The sequence below is a fragment of the Synchiropus splendidus genome, chromosome 14 (assembly GCF_027744825.2).
Source record: "Synchiropus splendidus isolate RoL2022-P1 chromosome 14, RoL_Sspl_1.0, whole genome shotgun sequence".
NCBI classification, from domain to species: domain Eukaryota; kingdom Metazoa; phylum Chordata; class Actinopteri; order Syngnathiformes; family Callionymidae; genus Synchiropus; species Synchiropus splendidus.
This window is the reverse complement of record NC_071347.1, coordinates 18,406,329-18,428,702: the sequence shown is the minus strand read 5'-3', so window position 1 is coordinate 18,428,702 and position 22,374 is coordinate 18,406,329. Positions and strand designations below refer to the sequence as shown.

The 22,374-nt window shown below is 40.7% G+C and overlaps 1 protein-coding gene across 4 annotated transcripts in view; it reads left to right on the top strand.

Moving 5' to 3' along the window:
* sema4ba (sema domain, immunoglobulin domain (Ig), transmembrane domain (TM) and short cytoplasmic domain, (semaphorin) 4Ba) overlaps nt 1-22,374 on the top strand; it is a 64,341-nt gene that overhangs the window by 21,468 nt on the left and 20,499 nt on the right. For 2 of the 4 annotated variants that reach the window (XM_053885847.1, XM_053885846.1), the window contains one exon: nt 19,964-20,345. In XM_053885847.1, the coding sequence (XP_053741822.1) occupies nt 20,237-20,345 (109 nt within the window). In that variant the 5' untranslated portion in view covers nt 19,964-20,236. Of the gene's footprint in view, nt 1-1,633; nt 1,976-17,350; nt 17,430-19,963; nt 20,346-22,374 lie in introns of those variants that run through there. The other 2 variants (XM_053885845.1, XM_053885848.1) reach the window with 2 other exon arrangements.

The window sequence follows — 22,374 nt, the reverse complement described above, 5'->3', positions numbered from 1 at the left end:
GAAAACAGGTGGTCACACTCACCCAGGGAAGACCCTCTGACGGGGACGTGTGCATCTTACTGAATGTAAATAAACCATCCACCAAATACTGAAGCTGTGGCCTTGCCCCGACTCAGGTGCCTTGACAGGGCACATGGTCCACATTCCCAAATGGCGAAACCAAAAGCTAGACTATGCGCTGCGTAACAGTTGCCTTAGAGGTATTATTAGCATCTTCAATTTTAGCAACACACGTTCCCGTCTTAGCTCTCCCTCTTCTCTGTTTACCCCTCATGTCTTTTCGGAAATGGCCGGGGGAAGTTAATTACTGAATATGTGGCCACCTTTTTGTTTACTACAACTTTGTTTTTCATCAAATATTAAGTTCCCTGTGCTACTGATTTTATTTCAACTCTGTTCCTCAGCCACTAAAACCATTTCTGACCGGGGGAATATGTTCCAATGCCAGAGTGGAAAATGAATCAGACAGATTAAACACAGTTTTTAGCCTAAAACTTCTCCATTTCTCTTACTTGTCTTGTTTAAATTCGTATTGATGAATTGAGGGAAACTTCCAAACCAACAACCAAACAAGAACTTTTTTGAAGACTTTCAGCCGGGAGGACTGTTTCTTTTTCAGTAGCTCGAATTCTCTGGTAATTACAATCATTATTGCCTTTCATGTGTGCGAGCAGCTGCCTGAGAATCAAACATCTGCAGTCCAGAGCAAGGCAACCAACTTTTAGGAAAAAAACCCCCCAAAAAACTCATCCAACCACTGCAATCCCTTCAACCCCCACTGGGTGTGTTTACATTGGAAATACAGTGCTTCATCCTGAAAAGGTAACATGCTTTTATTTTCTTAATAGGATTAATGATTTTTTTAATCTAGCATTTCAATGTTTTCAGTCTACATTCGTAAATTATCATGTTGTATAAATGTATCATGTAAATTGTGGCTCAAAAATGGAGATGCATATATATATATATATATATATATATATATAGGAGATCACTGAAGACATGTCGCAGCTAGGATGATAACAACAACAAACATGCAGGAATCCCTATACAAACGCAAACAAAAGCAACCTGTTTGGTTTGTTCTGGGTTGGCCAGGGTTTGCTCTGAATGTATTTGAAATTGTTGTAACGTTGAAATTCTTATACAGATATTTTCAAGACATTAAAAGGGCTTTAGTTTGAATAAGGTTATATAAAAACTTGAATATAGCCACCATCGTGATTTATTGTTCCATCATCAAATTAATGTATATATATACAACTTTGAGCGTTCATAATTCCTGTTGTTATTTTACTTTTTTTTAATTAATTTACATTACATACAATATTATCTATTCATTTTAGCTTGTTTTGACCCCCATTTTGATATAATTTGATATAACATGCCAAGATTTATTGTCTTATTTTTAACTTATTTTTACTTATTTCGAATGAAATTATTCATCAACCTGGCTATAATAAATAAAATAAAAGTATTACTGAGTCATAAAAACCATGGTATAATAATGACATCAACTATTTTTCTCCTGTCATTTTTGAATAACGACTCTCTGAGAAATGAAGAAATGCCCTTGGATTTATTCCTGTGGAAGTCATTGTCCAGGTGCAGTTGCGGGTATTAAATGTTGAGCAACTCTGGCTTTCTGTCACGAGACGACTTGTCATTTACAATACAAATACCATTTAAAAACAAGTTGGCAGTTTAAAATGAGTCAAGCTCACAGGGTAGGTGTTCACCTCTGCACTCCTCCCTCCTCTCTGTGTAGTGGGAGGAGCTTCCGCGTGTTGTGTGTCCAGAGGCTCAGAGTAGTACCACACAGTGTCAGTGCGGGGGGAGAGTGTGGACCTGCCGAGTCAGAGCTGCCATCTATCACAACGTTTAACACGCTGCCTGTTGTGGATTTTTATTTTCCGGAAAGAGGAATCATCTCTTACTGAAAGGGCTTTTTTTTCCTGGCTCAGTGGGACAGTGGGTAAGTCCAGACCTTATTTTCATTAAGTGTGCGTGCACTGGCTTCATGAATGATTGATGTGAGTACACTGCAGTTCTGGTTACCCATAATGAAGCCAGGCTAACCAGTCATTTCCCTGTTAGGGAATTATAAACTTTTAATGACGGGATGGGTTTTGTTGTTCGCCTCTACTTATAGTGGGTGTGAGTCTGACATGAAGCAGCCCAGTCCTGAAGGGCTTTATCATGAGGCTGATAGCAGGGCAACAGTTGCCTTATTGCCTCATGTGAGTGAATGTGTGCATGTGCATCTCACGCTTCAATTTGTGGGGCAGCCACCCTGACATTAGGAGGTGATGCTGTCCGGCTGCTTTACTTTAGGAACACGGCTATTAACTGAGGTGTGTGCTTCTTTTTGGTTTCATTGGAACGTGGTGAACTTTTCAGGGATTCAGCTGTAGTTTGTGTTTAACTGCACTGTGTAATCTGTGTTGGACTGTGATTGCAAATACAAAGTACTGAACCTGCTGTGACTGTTGCTTTAATAGTGTACTATAATGAATAATGAAATGTCGCACCGTCACGCTGCGTGGGAGCATCAATGCCAACCATGTGATCACAGGCTTGCAAGGTGCGACATTTTCCCCGACATATGTTTTAAGAGAGATCATGGTGCATAGACAATATTATTATGCTTGTCCCAAAACTTAATTTGGGGTTGAAATACTGGCGCCTCGCTCACTGAGGTGGACATAGCTCACTGCTCTTTCCTCTGAGTTCAAGCTCAAAACTCTATCTTTCACCATTTCTCATCAGTCTGCCACAGCAAGTCTGCCTCCTCCACCTCAAGCTATATTGGTCACACCTCTTCATGTTCACGGTCACCACATCCATGAGCTCCATTTCTAACACTCTTTATCCCAGTCCGTCCATAGAACTGCATCTTGTTAATTCTGTGGACCCATATTCGTCATCAGAGACGTGCAGGTCGGATCAGAGCCGACCCTTCTCATCCTGGACATGGACTGTTTGTTCCTCTTCCCTCTGGCAGACCTGAACCTCAGAATTTTATTTTATTTTATTTTATTTTTTGTCAGTACTTAATTCCAAGGCACTTTCCTAGTTAGTGGGCTCCCCACTGACCATGGCAATAAATTTGATTCTGATTCTGATCATCAAAAAATATGTACATTACTATGTTGCTCCATCAGGATAGACCTGTATGTGAACGTTCAAAACAAAGATTTTCAGTGCTATTATACATTGTTGTTCTGCAAACTTCTCAGTGAAGTAAAACACAGTCATCGATGTAATATGGGTTTTCTTCTGTCAGTGTGAGTTTTTGCTGATGTGATTTGTTACCTTTTGTTGGTAGTCCTGTCAAGTACCTTGACAAACGACAGTACTCCACTGTACTTGTTACTCTTAACTACCTCTGAACATGTCTGTAGCATAGACTTGGATGCTGCAACAGATTAAAGCAGAGCACGTTTACTGTGCTGCAGGACTTTTTTCAAATTGTTTTAGCCCTTGTATGACACTAACATTTGTGTTTTTACCAGCTATTTATATAATAACGTTTATTATATCATTTATTTAGCTTATATACTTTTACTGATATTGTGGAATTGGTGACATGGTTAGTAGTAGCTAGTGGTTTATTTACATTTTATGAGTTTTTTTTGGTCAATATCTGTTTTTATGTATAGTAAATGTCTCTGGAGAGTCATGAATATTTGACCACACCAGCCAGATAGTGTTTGTCCCATGAGGAAGAATGTTTAATTTCTTTCCCCCCTGTGTTTTCCCTGGAGAGAAGTGTCATTTTTAAATCGAGCGCATCCTCAGAGGACGGCTTGACATCCCTCTGAGAAACTTCAACGTGTTCTAACAGGACAGCAGCTGGACAAGAGTGATAACTCTCCTGGAAAAAAAAAAACTTGAAACAGATTTTCCTATTTAACGGGCTGCTGATAAAGTCAATACAATCTTTCATGTGCTTTTCCAGAGCCGTTGGAGTAATCAGCTGAGAGATCTTGTTAGTGACAGACAGTTTTTTGTCCACTGCCCTTGTATATGTAGATTGATCGCCCCGCTGCGGAGGGAAAAGCCTGTCTGTGCTGACCTTGGTCGGCTGTTTTCTTTCGCTGTGATCTACAAAGAAAACAGCTGGCCGTTGCATTCTGGACCCCGGCTCTGACAAAGAACCGCCTGTATGATGCTGTCAGAAAAACTTTGGCCGGTTGGTGAAACACTAATGCCGACAATCCCAACTTGTCACTGGTTCAGCTTCTTCCTTCGAGTCGCAGCTCAGCGGAACGTTCTCTAATGAGTATTGATGCTGCAGTGTTCTGGATCGAGACTCACTGGAAGAAATAATAGCAAGGATATGGAATTTGGCGTCTGTGTGCAGCAGCGCAAAGCACTTTGCAACCTGTTGCAGATTACTGCATCTCTTCAGAGAGAGAGGGAGAAAAAATAAATGATTCCATGTCACATTATTTTATCTCTCTTTAATCCCTCAGACTGGCCCCACATGCACATGTTTCCGTTTTGTCAGTGTGTCCTGAGGGCATTTTCTCAGCATTAGGGTTGCTCTGGTCCTGCCTCTTTATTTGTTTGTGTACCCATGTAGATTTAACACACTTAAATAGAGTGTAAACTTGAGGCTCTATTTAGTGAAACAGTATGAATTTCATGTTTAAATAGAGCCAGACCTGGTTATGCTTCACTGGTCATGGTGTGCACAATATCAAGACATACATAACCTAAAATTTATTTATTTTTTGAGCTTCAAATCATGCTTTTATTGTAATATAACATTTATTGTAATATAATTCATGTTATCACGATTACATTTGGTGACTCCTACATGAGAGTCCCTGGCTTTCATTAATCTTTACATTTATTATTCATCCTGAACATCAAATTGTGTGTGAGTAACACAAGCTTTATCACGACTACTTGCTTTGTGGTGCAGTCATATGGTGATAGTATCGCGAAATAACACTTGAGGTGAATATCGTCGAGCGAGACATTCCAAGATGGTCAGACTGGCTTGTTGTTTCATGTTGCCACTTTAAAATTCAGATTAATAATTGAACAGAAATGATATCAGACAACTAGAACAAGCACTTGTACTCGAGAACCCGAGGACAGTGAGACTGTTTCTCATTCAGTAGCTCGAATCTGTTGGTAATTACAGTCATTAAAGTTGGTCTTTATTGTGTGCACGCATCTGCCTCCGAATCAGACATCTGGAGACCAAAACAAGTCGAGCGACTCTTGTTCAAGAGGAAAAAACAACAAGTCGACTCTCTGATTTTCTTTCAAATCAGTAAATTAAGTAATGATTAAAATGACAGGATTGCAAAACAAAGTCTGTGTTGCTTTGTGCCAGTCTCTTCTCGCTGTTGAAAAGGAGTTCAAAGTAGATTTGTTGGACGCAAGCACATCCTGTATTGCTGTATCATATGTCATAGGTAAAGAAAAAACCAGACAGGTGTCTATAGCTACGCAGTGGTTACCTGGATCCCAGAAAATGATTGTTCAAAATTCAATATTAACTTAATGGATTACACGGTTCTCCGCAAACATTTTTGTCATCTAGAAAGCGCACTTGATATCATGCTTTTGGTGACGAGAGGTAAAATGCGGCGACGACAGAAAACAATTCAAACATCGAAAGCACCGAACTGCATTTTTCGAGTTTGAATGTGTTTTGTTATTTTGTTCTGATCAAATCCCTACCGTGGGCCAAATGTACTCCCTTTATGTTGCAATGCAGCAGACATGTTTGCAAGAACTGCAAGAAAGTTGACACTAAATGCTTGCTTGCCAAATGGCTGCAAACCATGGATTGGAATTCCTGAATCGAAGGCAAGAGATTTCAGCTAACTGCATTAATGCACTGACTGAGCTCATGGATTGAAAATCTGAGCTGATCCACAGGGATCTGATACTGCATGGGATCACTCCATTCCTTAGTTCAAACTACACCATAACAGCTTAAACAACAAGGAAGTTTGCAAGTTGCTCATTTTGAATGAACACATTCTTATCAAATCTTCAATCGAATTTAATTCCCTTCAAACATGGCCACCTGGTTAGTGCACTGGACTGGTCTCATGCCCCATGCTTGGCCAGCCAATAAAGGTCTTCATTATCAACTACTGTGTTCTGGAACTAGATATAACAAAGGCAGACTCTCTAACAATAGTGTCAAACATTTGACACAGTTAATGTTTATCCAGTGATATGATGTGAACTCTGGAACCTGGATCATTCTGGCAGAACTAGTCAAATGTGAGAGGCAGTGTAGTCTTTTCTGAAATGTGTTAAAATGATATAGATCTATCTTCTGTTCTGTACTCTTCACTCTTGTGTCTGGTTAAATACGACGTTCAGATACTGCTATTTTTATGCATGCTCTTGAACAAGTGCTCTTAAATGCCCTCCACTCGAGTGCTAACCTCAAATGTTCTGTTATCTTCTGTAATTGATTCTCATGAACTTTCGCACAATGCTTCTCCCTTTAATTCTTAATCTTTATCATAACAAGTGAGGGAAGGGTTAATAGTTGGAGAGGGGGCGGGCTCAGTAGCGACCAGCCACTTGTAACCTAAAGGTTAAATACAGCCCTTCAGGGAGTCCTATTACTGTGTACTTACTGATGGGAACTTTTCAAACGTGCATTCTGGGAGCACAGCGGGCTCCTCTGTTTATTCTCAGTCCAGCACTGTGCCCCTATGTGGGAAATGACTGTGGACGTGGAACATGGCCAGATCAGCCTGGTTGCTGCACTGTCAAAAATGTTTCACATCAAGTAAATATCATGTTTATATAATCACTGCTCTTGAAAGATGTGCAAGATTCAAAGAATGTTTTTGCGTCACCACATGCACGTCAGCTGTTCCCCATGCATGCAACACGTTTAATAATAAAGTCCTATTTAAAAGTTCAATGCTATGCCAGTGCTCCGGACCCTGAACCCTTGGGGACAACCGGAGAGTGTCACGCGGAGCAAATGTGAGTCAGGTTGTAGCCGGATGTTGGGTCTGTTTGCACGCCTTATGACACTGCTACTGAAGTAGGTCTGCATAATGCAATCCAACCGGGTTTGGTCCCGCTGCCTGTTCCCCCCCTCCCACCCCGGTCACTGTGATTTGATATCTTTGAGCATTCCATGTTCTGATGGTTACTCTGCTAATGGTGCTACTGACCCGTTCCGACATTCCTCACGGAGCTCTCTGATCAGTCCTCTTAATGGCTCCACTGTAAACAAACCCTGCCTTCATTTAATATTAATACACACTGTTCTTGTAAAACAGCAATTACGCGGATGATGTATGATTTGCTGATCCCCTCTAACTAATTTAGGAGCCCCCCTCACTCCTCCACCTTGGACACCAATGGAGTTGAAGTCACCTGCTATTTCTATTAGATGTCCATGCTGGGAGCGCAGATGCAGAGGATGAGCCACAGACGTTTAGATCTACTGGTACACACAGGCTGATAGTATCTGTGAAACATAGCAGTTTAACAAGCCTGAAAACGCCACACACGTTCCCACAGAACTTATTTCACCAGCTTTAAAAAGGATGTCTTCTTTGAACCTCGTCTGAACGTATGGCTGTGACCCCTTTTAGCTGCAACTGTTCATATAAGCAAACATGAAAACATTCCATCATTTTAAAGTGGCCTTGCCTCTGTTTACGTTGCTCGTCTTAGAGTCTGAGATATCAAGGTTAACTTCGGGCAAAGCTTTTCTCAGTGTGATTGTAATTTTAGAATGACAGCAGGACTTTACTACCCAAACTTGCCATTTGACCTAATGTATATGTTCCACTAAAACTAGCTCACTCAACTCTTACCTCCTTTAGTAATCCAGCATTAAACCTGCTTGTGTGCTTAGAATAACAACTTTCTCATACACTTACTGCAACTTCATTTGCACCTGCTTCATGTGCATTGAATATTTGAAAGCTATCACAGATGAATACTTGTTCCCCAACTGCTACTTTTTCCTCTTTTACTTCTACTGCAAATGCTTCATCTGCCAAATACTGTTGCTGCAAAATTACTGCTGATATTACTTCTTCATTTTCCATCATATCTGCTACTGTCATACTTCTATAACTATAACCTCTACTTCTGTATACTGCATTGAGCAATCTACCGCATTAGGTAGTTCAGAAACGTAAAGCCTACCACCTGCTACTTTCTCTTGAACCTCTCTAGTATGTCAATCTCAAGACTTGAGGGCCAGTTATGCATCACCAAGTCATTTAAAAAGACTAGACCCTCCAGTGCGTGTCAATGTGATGCCCAATGAAGATCAAGTGCAACCTTTGCCATTCGACAAGCTACTTTCTTGCAAGCAGAGATGAATAAGTCAATATAACTTCCAAAAGAGATGGTAAAACTGATTCGACTTTGTCCATCTGACACATCCTCACCCCAGTAGCGCAACACATTGACGTTGGGAAAGTGGACGCCGAAGTGACCTTGTTGCGTGTTGATGCTTTAGACTTTCAATTTATGCAGATGCCCCCGCCTTCAGTGGCACATCCAGATTGGAGTTAGGTGAGGCATGAGAAGGCACTCTTTCGTTCTACACACAATGTGTTAACTCCAGTTTAAAGCCCCTCAAATTTGTTTCAGTCATTGTGACTTTCTGATGCATCAACATGCCACGCAGAAGGCTGCCTTTGTCATCAGTATAGGATGCACAAGTCCACTTTCCTCATGTTAATATATTATGCAAGTGATGATGTGTATTTCTTGTTCAGACAGCTGATGTCAGACGTGAGTAAAAGAAGTGCCATAAGATATAGTTTCCAAAATATGAATGAAGACAGGTATTATTTCCAGTTCAACAAAGACAATGTAATATTATCTTTTACTTCTGTCTCCATACTTTTTTAGCTACTTCATTTGTCCGATCACTAAAGTCACATCACATCTAAACCTGCTTGATTTCCATTGCAAAAACAAAGCCACTAATAAACCTCTTTTTTTATGAATATTATTTGCTTCTGAACGCATTTGTCTGGATCCAATAACAGCAGGTTTCTTCGAGTTAGCTCTATCTGATGGAGATGGAAGGAGATTTAGATGAGAGTAAGACCTCAAGACAGCTTTAGACTCTGTGAAACTCTCCTGCGGCAGTAGAACGTGCACGGTGGCCCGGGAAGACAGACTGGCAGGGCAGATGTTTTAGGTGAGAGGCACACTAGATAGCGCTGCCTGAATAATTCATCAGATCGGATAGAAGATGTGATATTTTAAGACACAGCAACAGCCATCTTATGGCCTCTTTCAGCAGTTTTTTTGTGCAGTGTAGTGGCTGAGGGGCACCGATCACGGCTTCTCTGCTTTCCTTCTGGCTGTCATCCACCAAAGTCTCGCCGGCGGAGGATACAGTTTTTCAAGCTCAAAGGACCTCAGTTGTGTGGCGGGAATGAAGCTGTTCAGGTGCAATTTTAATGAATGACTGATGGCTTTTTCTTAAAATCCAGAATTCACGTTGATTAAATGTCTTGTTTTTTTTGGTTTCAGTTTTGATAAATGAATTTTGATTATGAATATATTGTTTTATTTCTGTGCCCCTGTTCTGGTCTCTTTGTCCCTTTTGTGTTTATCAGCGTGAAAGCACTTGTTTTTCCATATTATAAACAAAGTAATGGATCGTTTGCTTGCCCTGTCGTGACACATGTTTAAACAGTCTGAGAGGTCACTGGCTTCATGGGAATGGTTTTTGTTATTTTCCAGGAACGAAAATGTGAAAGAGCATCAGATCATTGTTTGCATATCGTCACTTCAAATTTCCTGGTTAAAAAAAACCCGTCCTATTATCTTGAAAAGTGGATTTCTCTTTTTTTCTTGAACCATAAATACTGTTTCCATGATGACCAGGACCTTGCTGTTGTACCAGCATTTGAATTGATGTTGGGTGGTGTTGCTGGTGATTGTTTGCTGACATGCAGGGTACAGCAAGTTTCTTCTGCTAGTGCCTCAGCACACCATTTAACTGTCAAATTAGCAAGATGTTTGCCAGCATGGCCAACGGATATTGAACAAACATAATAATATGAAAAAAAAATGTGGGAGGCGGGCTGTTTCTCCGTGTTGCCTTCCCCTTATGCCACTTTAATGCGACTGTCGCCCTGTGCTTATCTAAATAAATGTCAATTGTTGCTATGTTTTACTCTTCTGTCAGTAATGAATTAAGGAAAAAGGCTTTTGGGGTTTTAGACAGTGTTGGTTTGTTGTAGTTTGCTGCCTTAAAGACTAAAGACTGTGGGGTAGTATTAAAAGTAATGGTGAAACCAGGGTTATGAATAACAATAGAAACATCAGCTATCCTTTGTCTGTGATTGAGTGGATGTATATATTTTTTTTATGGCTTTGTATGACCTCTGCCAAAGAGGTTATGTTTTCGACATTGGTTTGTCTGTGTTCAAAATAACCTGGGTTTTTGATGGATTTAGATGAAATTTTCATGCATTTCTTAGGATAGTATTCTTAGCAATTAATATATTTATGGTGAGTAAAATTGTGTGATAAATGTACAGCTACTATTTTATTATTTGATATTATAACATCATAACGTATGTCATAAATGAGAAAAATGTGACCTTTTTTTCGCCCCTGATTTCCTTTCCATGACAGTTGACTGAAGATGGTGAAATAGGTGAACATGTCTGAGGATGTGTGTCGTGCTTGGGCTCAGGAGTGGAGGGGATCAACTTTCTAGAAAGAGCTGATTTCATCTCTCTCTCACCATGACATCAGCACCCACCGACATGCCTCTCCTCTGTGGGGGTTGTAACGCAGCGTGGACGCGTCAGGCCTCTGATTGCATCTCAAACCCACACGCATGTGGGCTTTTCACAGCACACAATGAGGGACTCGACAATTCAGCTCCATCTCAAAGCGTCACGACACATATTTCTTTTCAGTTCTCCAACAGGGATCCTATTTATTTATCTTGCTGCACAGCGATTGAGGAATCATGTGGTGGGAGCTGTCCATATCCCTGCAGCCAAGCACACGGAACTCTGTCATCTGATAGGTTGATAATCCCCTTATTATGCGCGTCTGGTTAAGCAGAAGTCAGTCAGCCATTAAATCAACCTGCTGAGAGATCCATTTGGGCCTCACAATTTGCAGAACTTTTGCACGTGTACAGTGTGAGCAAGAAAGCCCTCAGAAGTTCAGCTGAGTAACTCTGACTCGGCAGCTTTGCCCTTGACTGAGTGCATTAGCCGCCTGCCTCTGTGGCGACGTCTGAGTGACAGGGCTTCATCACCCAAGTATGGTTAAGGGCTTGTAGTCTGCCCTCACGGGTCAAATCTGGTTGTCTTGGATGGTGGATGTCAATGATTGGAATTTCAGGCAAATATCAGTGGTAAAGGATTCACAAGATGGCCTGCATGACTGGGATACCGATGCCTAAGTGACTCCTGAGGACTTGGAGCTTGGAATGTGCAGCTTGCTATTGATCTGAACTAAGTGAGGTCACAGATAGTTGGGGGGGGCTACTGACCCACTCTCAGACCTCACATCAAGGCAGACAAAGATGTTTTAATGCAGGCTACCACTTGACTAAAGATGCTTTGAAATGTGATGAATAGTTTCATTGGTGAAGGAGCTAAGAGTTATATATATTCATGTGACTAACCAGGAGGGCACACAATGATGAAGCTATGTCATCCATGTGTCATGCAGCTAGAGCTGAGTTTGGGAATCCTGAGGTGACCTCCTTTTTAAAACTCATTTGCATTAATTTCTCAGATTTTTTTGGAGGGCTTTGTTGGGTCAGCATTTTTCTAACTAGTGCCATGTAAACCAGGCTGCACAATAGATGATTGACAGGGACCATGAACCAATTGTACCCGCTTGAGTGAACACACCCTGAGATAATTCACCTTTTCACCCAATGTGGTCTGCTCAAGTCCGCGATAAATCGTCAACCAATTGCGTCATGCAGTTTTCATTTTTACAAAAATAAAAGTTTTGTGAGTGATATTTGTATTTGCAGCTTTGAACTTTGCTAAAGCAATTTGTGGCGCTATAGTAGCGACCTTGGGTGGTGCTGTCTGAAATTGTGCGGAACTGTGGCCTGCAGGTTCTGCTGTTGTGTGGTTTGTTTGATTGACACGTTGGAGAAGTGGACATTTCCAGCCTTTTTATCAGCCGTGCGCAGTGATGGATGCGTTCAGCTTGCTGGCGATGGCCTCCAGTCCGAGCGGGCGTCTAAGCCTCTAAGCTGGTGGAATGCGTGCAGCTTCTCGCTGCGGACATCAAGAGCGGACAGCCACGCCGCTTTGTTTACAGCTTTTCATGGATGCCACAGCAGCCTAATCAATTTCAGAGATGATAAATATTTCAGAGCTTCTGACTGATTGAACGGTCTTTGGATTTGAGCAGTGGCAGATTGTAAAGCACCAGAACTCTCTAGTTGAGTCGCTCATAGTTGATATTTTGACTGGAATTAATCATGAGGGTGAGGAGCTGAGACAAAGTAAAACTATAATAACTCCATATGTATCATATTATAACAGGAATCGGACCAGTGAGATTGACTGTAAAAACAGTTGTTGTTTTTTTACTCAGGGGACACAACAATATCATGGTTTCTCTTCCTGCCCCATGGTTCTCCTGCCCATGCTCCATCATGATTTGAAACTTTTTGTCATGGAGATTCTGCATCCCATACTCATGGTAAAATTGTCCCTAAATCTATTTACTTTTCATGAAATGCATTTTACCTGATCAGATGTTAATGTGTAATTTTTTATTTACTGCTTGCTTTCAAGCTCAAATATTGACAACTAGTTGCTGAAATATTTTTTTTCTATTTTTTATTTATTGTGTGCAACTTTTATTTTGTATTTGTTTAAGTTGAAAATACAGAAAAAGAACAGAAAAAAATAAGAAAAACAATGGAACTTACAAGAAAGGTTTTTCATTCACATCACGCATTATGGAAAAAAATAATGATCTTTTTTTGAAACCCGGTCCACTTCTCTTGTGTCTGTTTTTGTTCATTCTTATTTTTGGGGTCAATTTCTACACGTGAAATATGCCAATCACTGTGTTCAACTCCTGACCAAATCTTGGAGGTTTGGGATTTGCTTTTTCACTAGCTCAATTCAGAATTTTTAAATGATAAAAACAGTTCCAGTTCCAGACGGAAGTACAGATATCATGGGTCCCGACGCACCTTGAATCTCCTCACAAATATTCATTGCCTGCCTTCAGACTTGTTCTTCTGTTTTGTATTTTAACTCATTTAATGCATGTGAATGTGATGGCCTTAACTTAAACCTTTGACTAAATCTCAAATTGGGCTTTTGTAGCTGAAGGTTAATAAAGGATCAGCACTCCCATTTCTAAAGTCAATGTTTCACCACTGAATGGCACACAGATTTATTAGACGGACAGGTAAAACCTCTCAGAAAGCAAGTGTTTCAACAGACCTGACCTACTTACAGCTCCTCACCTTCGCCAGGCAATGTGACCCTTCTTAAAGACAGACACCTGATCTATTACACGCCAGGCTCAAAGAGTCAAGTGTGCTTAAGGAATCCAGGTTTTTTACGAGTGGGACCTTCCTCAGCAATTAAAGCCATTTTAATTCATCCAATAAAAGGGTTCCACTTTTCAAATGATTTAACACCTAATGCAAATGTGCATGTTTGACTTTCAAACCAAATGTCTTCAGAATATTATAGGTCAGTTGGGGGACTTGCTGTGTGTAATGGAAGAGACACAGAAAGAGATTTCCATACTGTAATTGCATGACTGCTCATTCTGCACATCTAATCACAGTCCACCGTCGCCGTGTTCTTTCCATTTTCAAGGCTGTAAAAATGTCATGCTGCCCTAATGCGGAGGTGACGTCACGTGTGGAGATGAGCGTTCCGTTTTCTTGCTCAGACGGATCGCAGACGGAAAAACTCTGTCTTAAAAAGCTATTTTCCTGCGGAGGCTAATGTTCCTGTGAGAGATTTAAATTGTATCTATGTCATGTCAGCTTTACACTCGGTGACATTATCCTTTGATGCTGAATTAAAGAGGAACGTTGAAGTTGTGCAAAGTGGATCTAAAATTGTTTTGTGATATAAAAACATGTTGTACTTTTAAAAAAAAATATCATGATCTAGTCATTCTTTTGAAGCTTTTATGGCAGTGAATTGTCTTCCTGTCTTTATTGACTGTAGATTTAATGACGTTTTTAAAGGTAAAAACTGCCTGCATTACTAAGTTCTGAATTCCTATTCAAATAGTGTGACTCTAGAAAGTCACTTTATCTCTATCATTCTATGGACATCAGTTTATTTAATATTGTAGAGAAAGATCAGCACCGATTTCCCTGTCAGTCTTGCTGTACGAAGCAGATCTTTTGGTGTCGTCACTTGGATAAGCCAGGCTTTGGTTGGGTCTGCTGTGTTTTGATAGGGAGAGTCTGTTGAAGAGCAAGGGACGGGCATCAAGCCAAGCATGTTGTTTGAAGAACCAATCGAGTCTAGTGTTTGTCTTGTTCGATTAATGAGGGTATTTTCCTCTCTCAAGTTTGTTCAGGCCAATTAGGGAATCATCCAACATGAAGTTGCGAAACAAGGCTACGTACTATTGTTCATTTCAGTAGGTTTCACGTGACCTTGTTTCTTAAGCATTGGCACATTAAATGACTGTCGCTTTTCTTCATTCACGTGTCACGTCACTCACTGTCAGAAGAGTTAAATCAAGCTTTGAGCACTCTCTATGTACCTTTTATTAAGCTGCTGTCAGACTGTTTTTTAAAGTGGGTTTTCCTCTCACCATTTTGACGCACCTTCAGTGTGCCATGGTGTCCATAACCAGTCGCTAACAAAACCTACTTGGCCCCCTTATATTTGTGTTGCCCTGTCACTTCTCAAAGATGCAACAATAAGTGACCTCGTCGATCTGTTTACTCTCAATTAATTGACGCCGGGGTTTTGGGTTTGAGACAAATCAGCTACTTCAGAGACGTGTCTTTCATTCACATCTCATCATATACTTCCTCTCGCGCCGGATAATTGGGCTTTCCTGTCACTGGGCTCCTGCTGCTCTTCTTTCACCCACTGTAGCCCTGATCGTAATAACAGCCAGAGTTGGTGAAGCTACTTTACATTTCATCAGCAAGCTGCTTCTGCTGCCTCCACATCTGCTATGGAAATTTTCTTAGAGGGGAAATGGAAAGAAATGGAATATCGTTTTTGAATGTTTTCACTTTGAAGAGTGGCTGATTTACACTTTTGTGCGTCGATTTCAAAGCGAGAGGCGAGGATACTTTGGCTTGCCATCTACTTTATTAGTCAACTGTGGCAATACATCCTGCGCAACTTCCTCTTCATTTCCAGGATGTTTTTGGAGCTGCGCTCATAATATTATCCGTGACCTCCATATGAGTGTCACCGGTCCCGCAGGAGATGGACGCTTGAGCAATTTAGCTCGCCTCAACCTTAAGTTCACAACGTTCCCAATCTCTGTTCAATAGTTTTAATAAGACTTTAATTAGGCAATTAAAAGTCTTTGGAATAACATATGCTCGTAATTACTGCGGTATAGTTCACAAGGATGGACCAACCATTAATTACTTTTGGGATTTGTCTTGGGAAGTAGGTTAAAAAGGATGGGCACTTGACTTTTTTGGGCTGTTGAATGGCATCAACAGCAAGCCTACGAAAGGCTTTTGTGTTTCCTTTTTAAAGGCCTTATATTTTTAACCTACTTTCATTTGATCGCCAAGCTCACTTATCCTCAGGTAAATGAAATATTAGTGCAGTTTATTTCATCAAACATTTGGGTGAACTCATTCATTCTTTGCATGCTATTTGAGTTGACCTTTTTCAGTCTCAGTCATCCTGGCTATTGACTTGAACCTGTCTGGTACAGACCAGGCCAAACTCATAACACCATATTTTGCTCATTGTTCAACCAATTCAGTGGTCAGATTTAGGGATGGACCGATCCCAATCCTGCTATCAAGTATCAATCCGTTCCAGTGTCTTAAGCAAGGTCAGAATGATGACATGGCAGCAGCTAGCTGCAGATGCTCAGCTGAGTGGAAACTACAGCACCGACATGCAAGGGAGGGGTTGGAGTGACCCCACCAGGTTCAACGCCACCAACTTAATTAAGCACCTTGGGAAGCACGGCGCCATATTTACATATGAAGTCACGTTTGCCTTTTATCCCACAGCAAGGCATAAAGGTTAATGCTTGGTCAATACAGTACATTGGTATTGGATTGGTATCAGTTGATACTCAAAGCCCAGGTTTTAGTATCGGTATTGGGTCCATAAAAGTTGGATCAGTGCAAATTTTCATCACCAAACAAGCTATTTGCTCTAATTTTGCTGTCTTTTTTAAAGACAGCCATTAGCTCGAGTGTTGTGTGAAACCAAACTGTCTCCTTAGTCCATAAATGCTGGCCTTCATCTTGACAAATGTGACCCTTCTATGAAACCAGAAACCTCATTTCTTGTTGATTTTTATAGATAGATATGATCAACAGAAGAGTGGCCATTAATGCTGACAGTTTTACCATGTTTTTGAGTCTTTTCAGCACCTCTGAGGTTTTTCTAAAGAATGTTGTTGACAGTATCTGTTGTGATGGCTTGTTGGAGTAAACACATATGTGTACAAGGTAAGCATTATTGGCGACTCGTGTTTATGTACATCTTCCTTTAAGTTACATTTAGAACAGATACAAAATGTGTGATTCATTTGCCATTAATCACAAGTTAACTCAACTTTAGTGCGACTAATTGAGATTACATTTTTAATCTGTTGACACTAAAACTACAGTACAATTCTGAGATATACTGTTCATCCCTCGTTGCTAGACTATAGTAGGTTATGTTTAGTTTTACAGTTATATATATTTTAGTTAAGAAGAGTAGTGGATGTTAAGGTTTGGGTTTCTTGACTCCTTGTTTTCCCATTCAGTCCCCAACTAAGTGGCTTCACGACTGGAAAAACAAAAACATTCTTATCCTCGGAATGTTTGGGGTTCGACAATACTCGCCTGGTCACACATCACATGAACTGTTATTTAGGTCTATTGCTCTTCAGTTGAGTAAAAACGGAAGCTATCACCGGTATCTTTCACTTGACTCACGGCAACGGAAGTATGAGTCATCTAAGGCAGATACTCTTATCTTGTGAGTTAGTGCGGTAAACTCTGACTCACTCTCGATCACTGTAGCGCGTCGTTCCACGTCACCACTGACCAGTCATCCAGCGTACGCCGACACACCAGTCTCACACTTAGAGTGAATCAACATGTGCAGGTGTACACGCGCCTCCTGACAGCAGTCACACATCTGTTAGCGCTTGAGTGCGGCGGAGGTTATTCCAGGGGCAGAAGGGCAAGCGCTGTACACAGGTTGAAGGCCACATCTGGGAGCAAGTGTCCAGGTTTCTGAGAGAGGGCTTACGTAAGTGTTCTTGTTAGGCTTCCTGAGCTGTCAGTAATACCGCGATGTTTTGATTATCCATCAACACTTTTCCAGTGAAAGGAGCGTGTGGAATTTGTTTTGCCGTGACCGTTTTGTGCTCATGATGGCTGTGGCATCTGTTTTTTTCCACATTGCTGCTGCTGTTTCTGTCTTCTAAATAGTTCTTGTTGTTCCTCAACTAAAGAGAAGAAATGATACTTGATACAGTTTTCTTCCTCCTTGCAAGTGTGATAACAGTTAATATATTATCTGCAACAAAAATGGATCATAAACTTCCTCCTAGAAAACAATGTTAAAACTTGAGTGATTATGTTTCACTATGAAAGGTGTTAACTGCTGTTTAAAACTGAAACTTGAAAGACAATTTGACAATTTTAATCACATGTTCAGGAAATATCTGTTCAATATCTGTAGTGAGAGAGCTGCATCACTTTCTTCTTCACGCCACCTGTGTGAATTCAAGTGATGTTGATATATAAGTACTGTAGATAAATAAGCAGTCGTTTATCTGTATATTATATAAAAATCACAGTATCGATGTAAATGCTGCCTTTGTAGTTTTGTAGTTTTTCATCCAATTTTTTTTGACAAGTGGGTTAGGCTCTCATATTGTTTATGTGTATATCATATTGTTTATGTATTGTTTATTGTTTTGAGTTTATCTCCTATTTATTAATAATGTATCAGATGGAATTCTACAACAAGGATTTCCTCGAGCATTCGCTTTGATCTTTCCCACCAAGACATGATCTTATCCCAAGGAGTAGATTAAACTGATTCAAATTTCTACCCAGATTTCCCTGTTTTGCTTCTGTAATCTGGAGCTTCTTCGCTCTATGCTGTGAAACAGGGTCTGTTTCTTTCCAGTTCAGAAGTATTTCAGAAATAGAGTTTAAACTTTTAATATGAGCCACCATAAGTGAGCAATTGTGCTGTCAGTAGGTTATTGAGAAAGCTCTAGTTTGAGTCCCAACACCAGCTCCTCGAAGTACCACACCAGCCGTCCGCCCCAGGAAACTCATTTTTGTCTCCTTGTATCTATGATTGATAGTCCAAAAACTGTCTCCACAACCCTTCATTTCAATCTCTCTGGTACATGTTCATCATAAATCATTTCTGCTTCCATTTTCCAGCTCACCTACCTTGCCTGCACTTATTTTCCCTCCTCTTATCTCCCATTACTTTGTACCATCAAAATGTTTTAACCACGAATACAGTACTACCAATTTTGAGTCCCTCCCGAGCGAACGGCATCGTAAACAAATCTTTGCAGTCGCATCATTTTACGTTAATTACCTGCTGCATTCGTCGGTTCATCAGGATCGAGTGAACATGGGGTGATTTGGTGTGAGATTGTCTGCACAGAGCACACTATCCGGTCTGTGTGGGGAATGAAAGGGATGATTCAGATGATGCATCATGCAGGAGCGAGCGGTGAAGAGCAGAGCAGCATATAGATTTCTTTGCTGTCAGAGGAACCCTTGTTCTCACACTCGTCTCCCTCTCCTCCTCAGTCAATCTCTTTTTCCCCCCCGAACCCAGAATTGATGTTGGTGTGTCTGCTTGTTGGACAAGGGGCGTCTCACTTTTGAATAGTTTCACACAAAGGACGGTAATGACGAGGGGCGTCGGGGGCATGTTTTCGCGGGACTGTCGAGTCTGAATCTGAATTAAATACCACAAGTTTTTTTGTCTTTTTCTACCGGTACCTTCAAGTCAAAAGTCTATTGATGCCATCCCGAAATAGCTTCACTTACTACCTCCTGCGATCGATCTCTGTACCTCCCAAGGAAACCGAATCCGCTGCTGGCTGTCTTTAATGAGGTGCTCCCTGTGGCAACAGTAATGGAGTGTTTGCTATTGTAACCGGGATGCCGGTATTGAATTTCCATTCACAACTCACTACATTCAGTTAATCAGCATCCTAGCTTCATGGCTGATTAAATTTTCACCTGGCAGCTGTTTTCCACACTTGCCAAGGCGTGCTAAACTCTGTCTGCAGCGCTGAGTTTGGAAGAAGAAAATAGGAATTAAAAAAAATAGGACACCAAGTTTTTATTCAATATAAAACAATAGTTTGTTTGGAGCAATTTCACTTTAAAAAATGTATATACCATATATATATATATATATATATGTGTGTGTTTGCTGGATAAAAAGCATTAAAAGGAAGTTTAAACAAATTAAATTGCATGTGAGTGTGACTGCTTCGGAAATACTTTCTTCACACATTTTTATTGGAGGCTTTGAGTGACTATGAAACTCAGTCTGGGTCAATGTGGTTGTATTTTGAGATAACATCTTTATGAACCTTTATAACATCATCGCAACCAACACTATTATGAGTCGCTGACCTGGAAAAACACTGCACAATAGACATCTGATACGTCTCACCTTTACACCTCACTGGGCAATGAAAAGTAAGATGTTTTTCATGTTGCGTTCACAAGTCCAATCCACTACCAGAGAACTAATATTTAAAAGGGTAATAATAGTGATGTTTCTATTCACAGGTGCTGCATGGAGACTCGTTGTACCTGGATTTTCTCTGAGCTGCTGAACGTCCTTTAAAACAACATCTGCTAAAGACCCTGAAGGCGTGTCACCTTCTGTCTTGAAGACACTGCGGTCCTTCTTGTCTGGCTTCCTGGATAAACACAGGCAGAGGAGAGAAAGAAAAGACAAACGAACCGGAGTTTTAAGAAAATACACTCTTCATGAATTCCCCAGGGCAGTGAGGGTGAATACTTTGAGTGGGCTGCTGGTCCTGAGGAGACATATGGACAATGGGTATGGCTTGGCTTTGTCTCCCAGCCTGCACTATTATCCTGGCCGTTTGCTGGAACACAGCAGTTGCAGAAACGGACGTCATTCCTCGACTCACCTTCCCTTACAGTAAGTTTCTTATTTACATGTTTGTTTTGAACTTTATTCTGAAATTTCTCTGTGGAATATTTTTAGATATTGCTATTTATTGCCCACAGTTCGACCTATCAGCTTGGCCAAAGCTTTAGCCACACTTTAGCCACTCTTTGAATAACTAGAGACAAACATAAGTTATAAGTTGACTACTGGTATTTATTGTTCCACTTAAAACATGCCTCCTACCAAGCCTGATTGTATCGCTTACTGATCAGCCAAGGTGGTCAACAGCGGTGCAGGGATAGTTTATAAGCCTTTTGTGATTAGTGCGTGCGTTTAACTTAAAACCATCGTCCTTTTTTTGTGTGCATGTGGATGATGTACACCATAAATTGGTCAAAACTCCTGCTATTACTCTCAACTTTGATGTCAACAATCTGCCTCAAACTTAACACCCAGGTCCACATCCGTCCTGTCAAATCATGTTTCTTTGGACCAGAAGAGCTGGAAATACTTGGCTCCAAATAAAATTCACCTCAAATTTAAAGCCACCAAAACAAATAGTTAGGACATATGTGTGCCATGTGACTCACAAAGGTCATAGTGTTGAAGCCTTGCCATTTAACAGGCTGTTTTCTGGAGATTACAAGTGTAAACAATTGTTTCCAAATACAAATGTTTTTATAGAAGGAGGTGGATTAGGAGGCACAGTTAGTAGTGAAGAATTCCAAATTATGCATTTTGACACTTAATGGACTGCATAAAGACTATGATAATATAAAGAGTAATTATATGGACTAGTAAGGCCAGAAAATATTAGTGAAATGAAGAATAATTTTCTATCAGGCAATGACTTGGACTTCTCAGTCTTGTCACACTGTCGCCAAAAACCTTGTTGTGAGCATTGCACTTTTTCTGTTTTACACTTGGAGCAAATTGAGCATCCGATGAATGTAAATCTATAAAAACACCAGTTTGACTTGAAACATATCATCACCTCAGCAACCGTCACAGTCACTGGTGAATGATATTGCTCAAAGTGTGAGCCTCAAAACAGCTAACGTGGCTCCTCCCCTCACCTATGGCCAACATGAGGGAATGTGAATCTCCTTCTGTGTGCACAGAGCCTCCAAAGCCTCACTTGAAGCTCTGAGTCAGTGATGTATTTTTTACCTAGCGACTGAGGACTTAATAAAAAATTGATGATGACACGGCAGCTTATTTAAACTTTTACATTCTCCTGTAAATACTCATTATTCACTCTTGTCTCCTGCTTTCATCTAAGGAGGACAAATAAAAATCGCTCGAGTCTGTCAAACCCTCTTAAAGGCCCAATTTGTCGAGTGCTACCTCCCACATTCTGCCTTCAAAACTAATTATTCATGTCCCAATAGTGCTGCCAGTCATTAACTCTCCCGGAGAAAGAAACCCATCAAAACAAACCATCTGTCTGTTTCCATTGGAAACCTTAAAAGGATTTAGATGGGAGAAATTGTGTTTGTTTTCTCTATATTGATTCCAAATCTGCAGCTACATGAGAGTGGCTGTGTCCAGAACCTGCAGGTCAGACATAATTACGACATCAGCTCGGACTATTGTGCTGTAACTGTCGGAGGGCAGTCTGACAGCAGTCTCGCCTGCACTCTCTGATATTGCTTTTATTTAATATAGCTGGTTGTTCTGTGTTTGCTTTTTAGAATTACACAACACCCAATCTGAGTTGGTTGCTGAATATCCTGCAGTCTGCTGCAGGGTCAACAAACTTTAGTTTAGAGGCCCATTTATGCTCCCTTTATGTACAAAATTCACTTGTCCGTTTTAAACGTTACTTTCACTGATCACATGCTCCCATGGCTTCTTTACATTGGTGTTGCTGTTCACCAATATATCCACCAGGGGGAGAAGCCCACAGTCAAAAGTTTATGACAACAACAAACTCCAAAACAAAGTATTGATAATCTATCTCTCGCACAAAAGATGAAACAGGCAGTGTTGTAGGAGGCGGCGTTAAATATATTGCGACTGGAGGATGGAGAATTTCTGCCATTGTTACGTCTTCTTC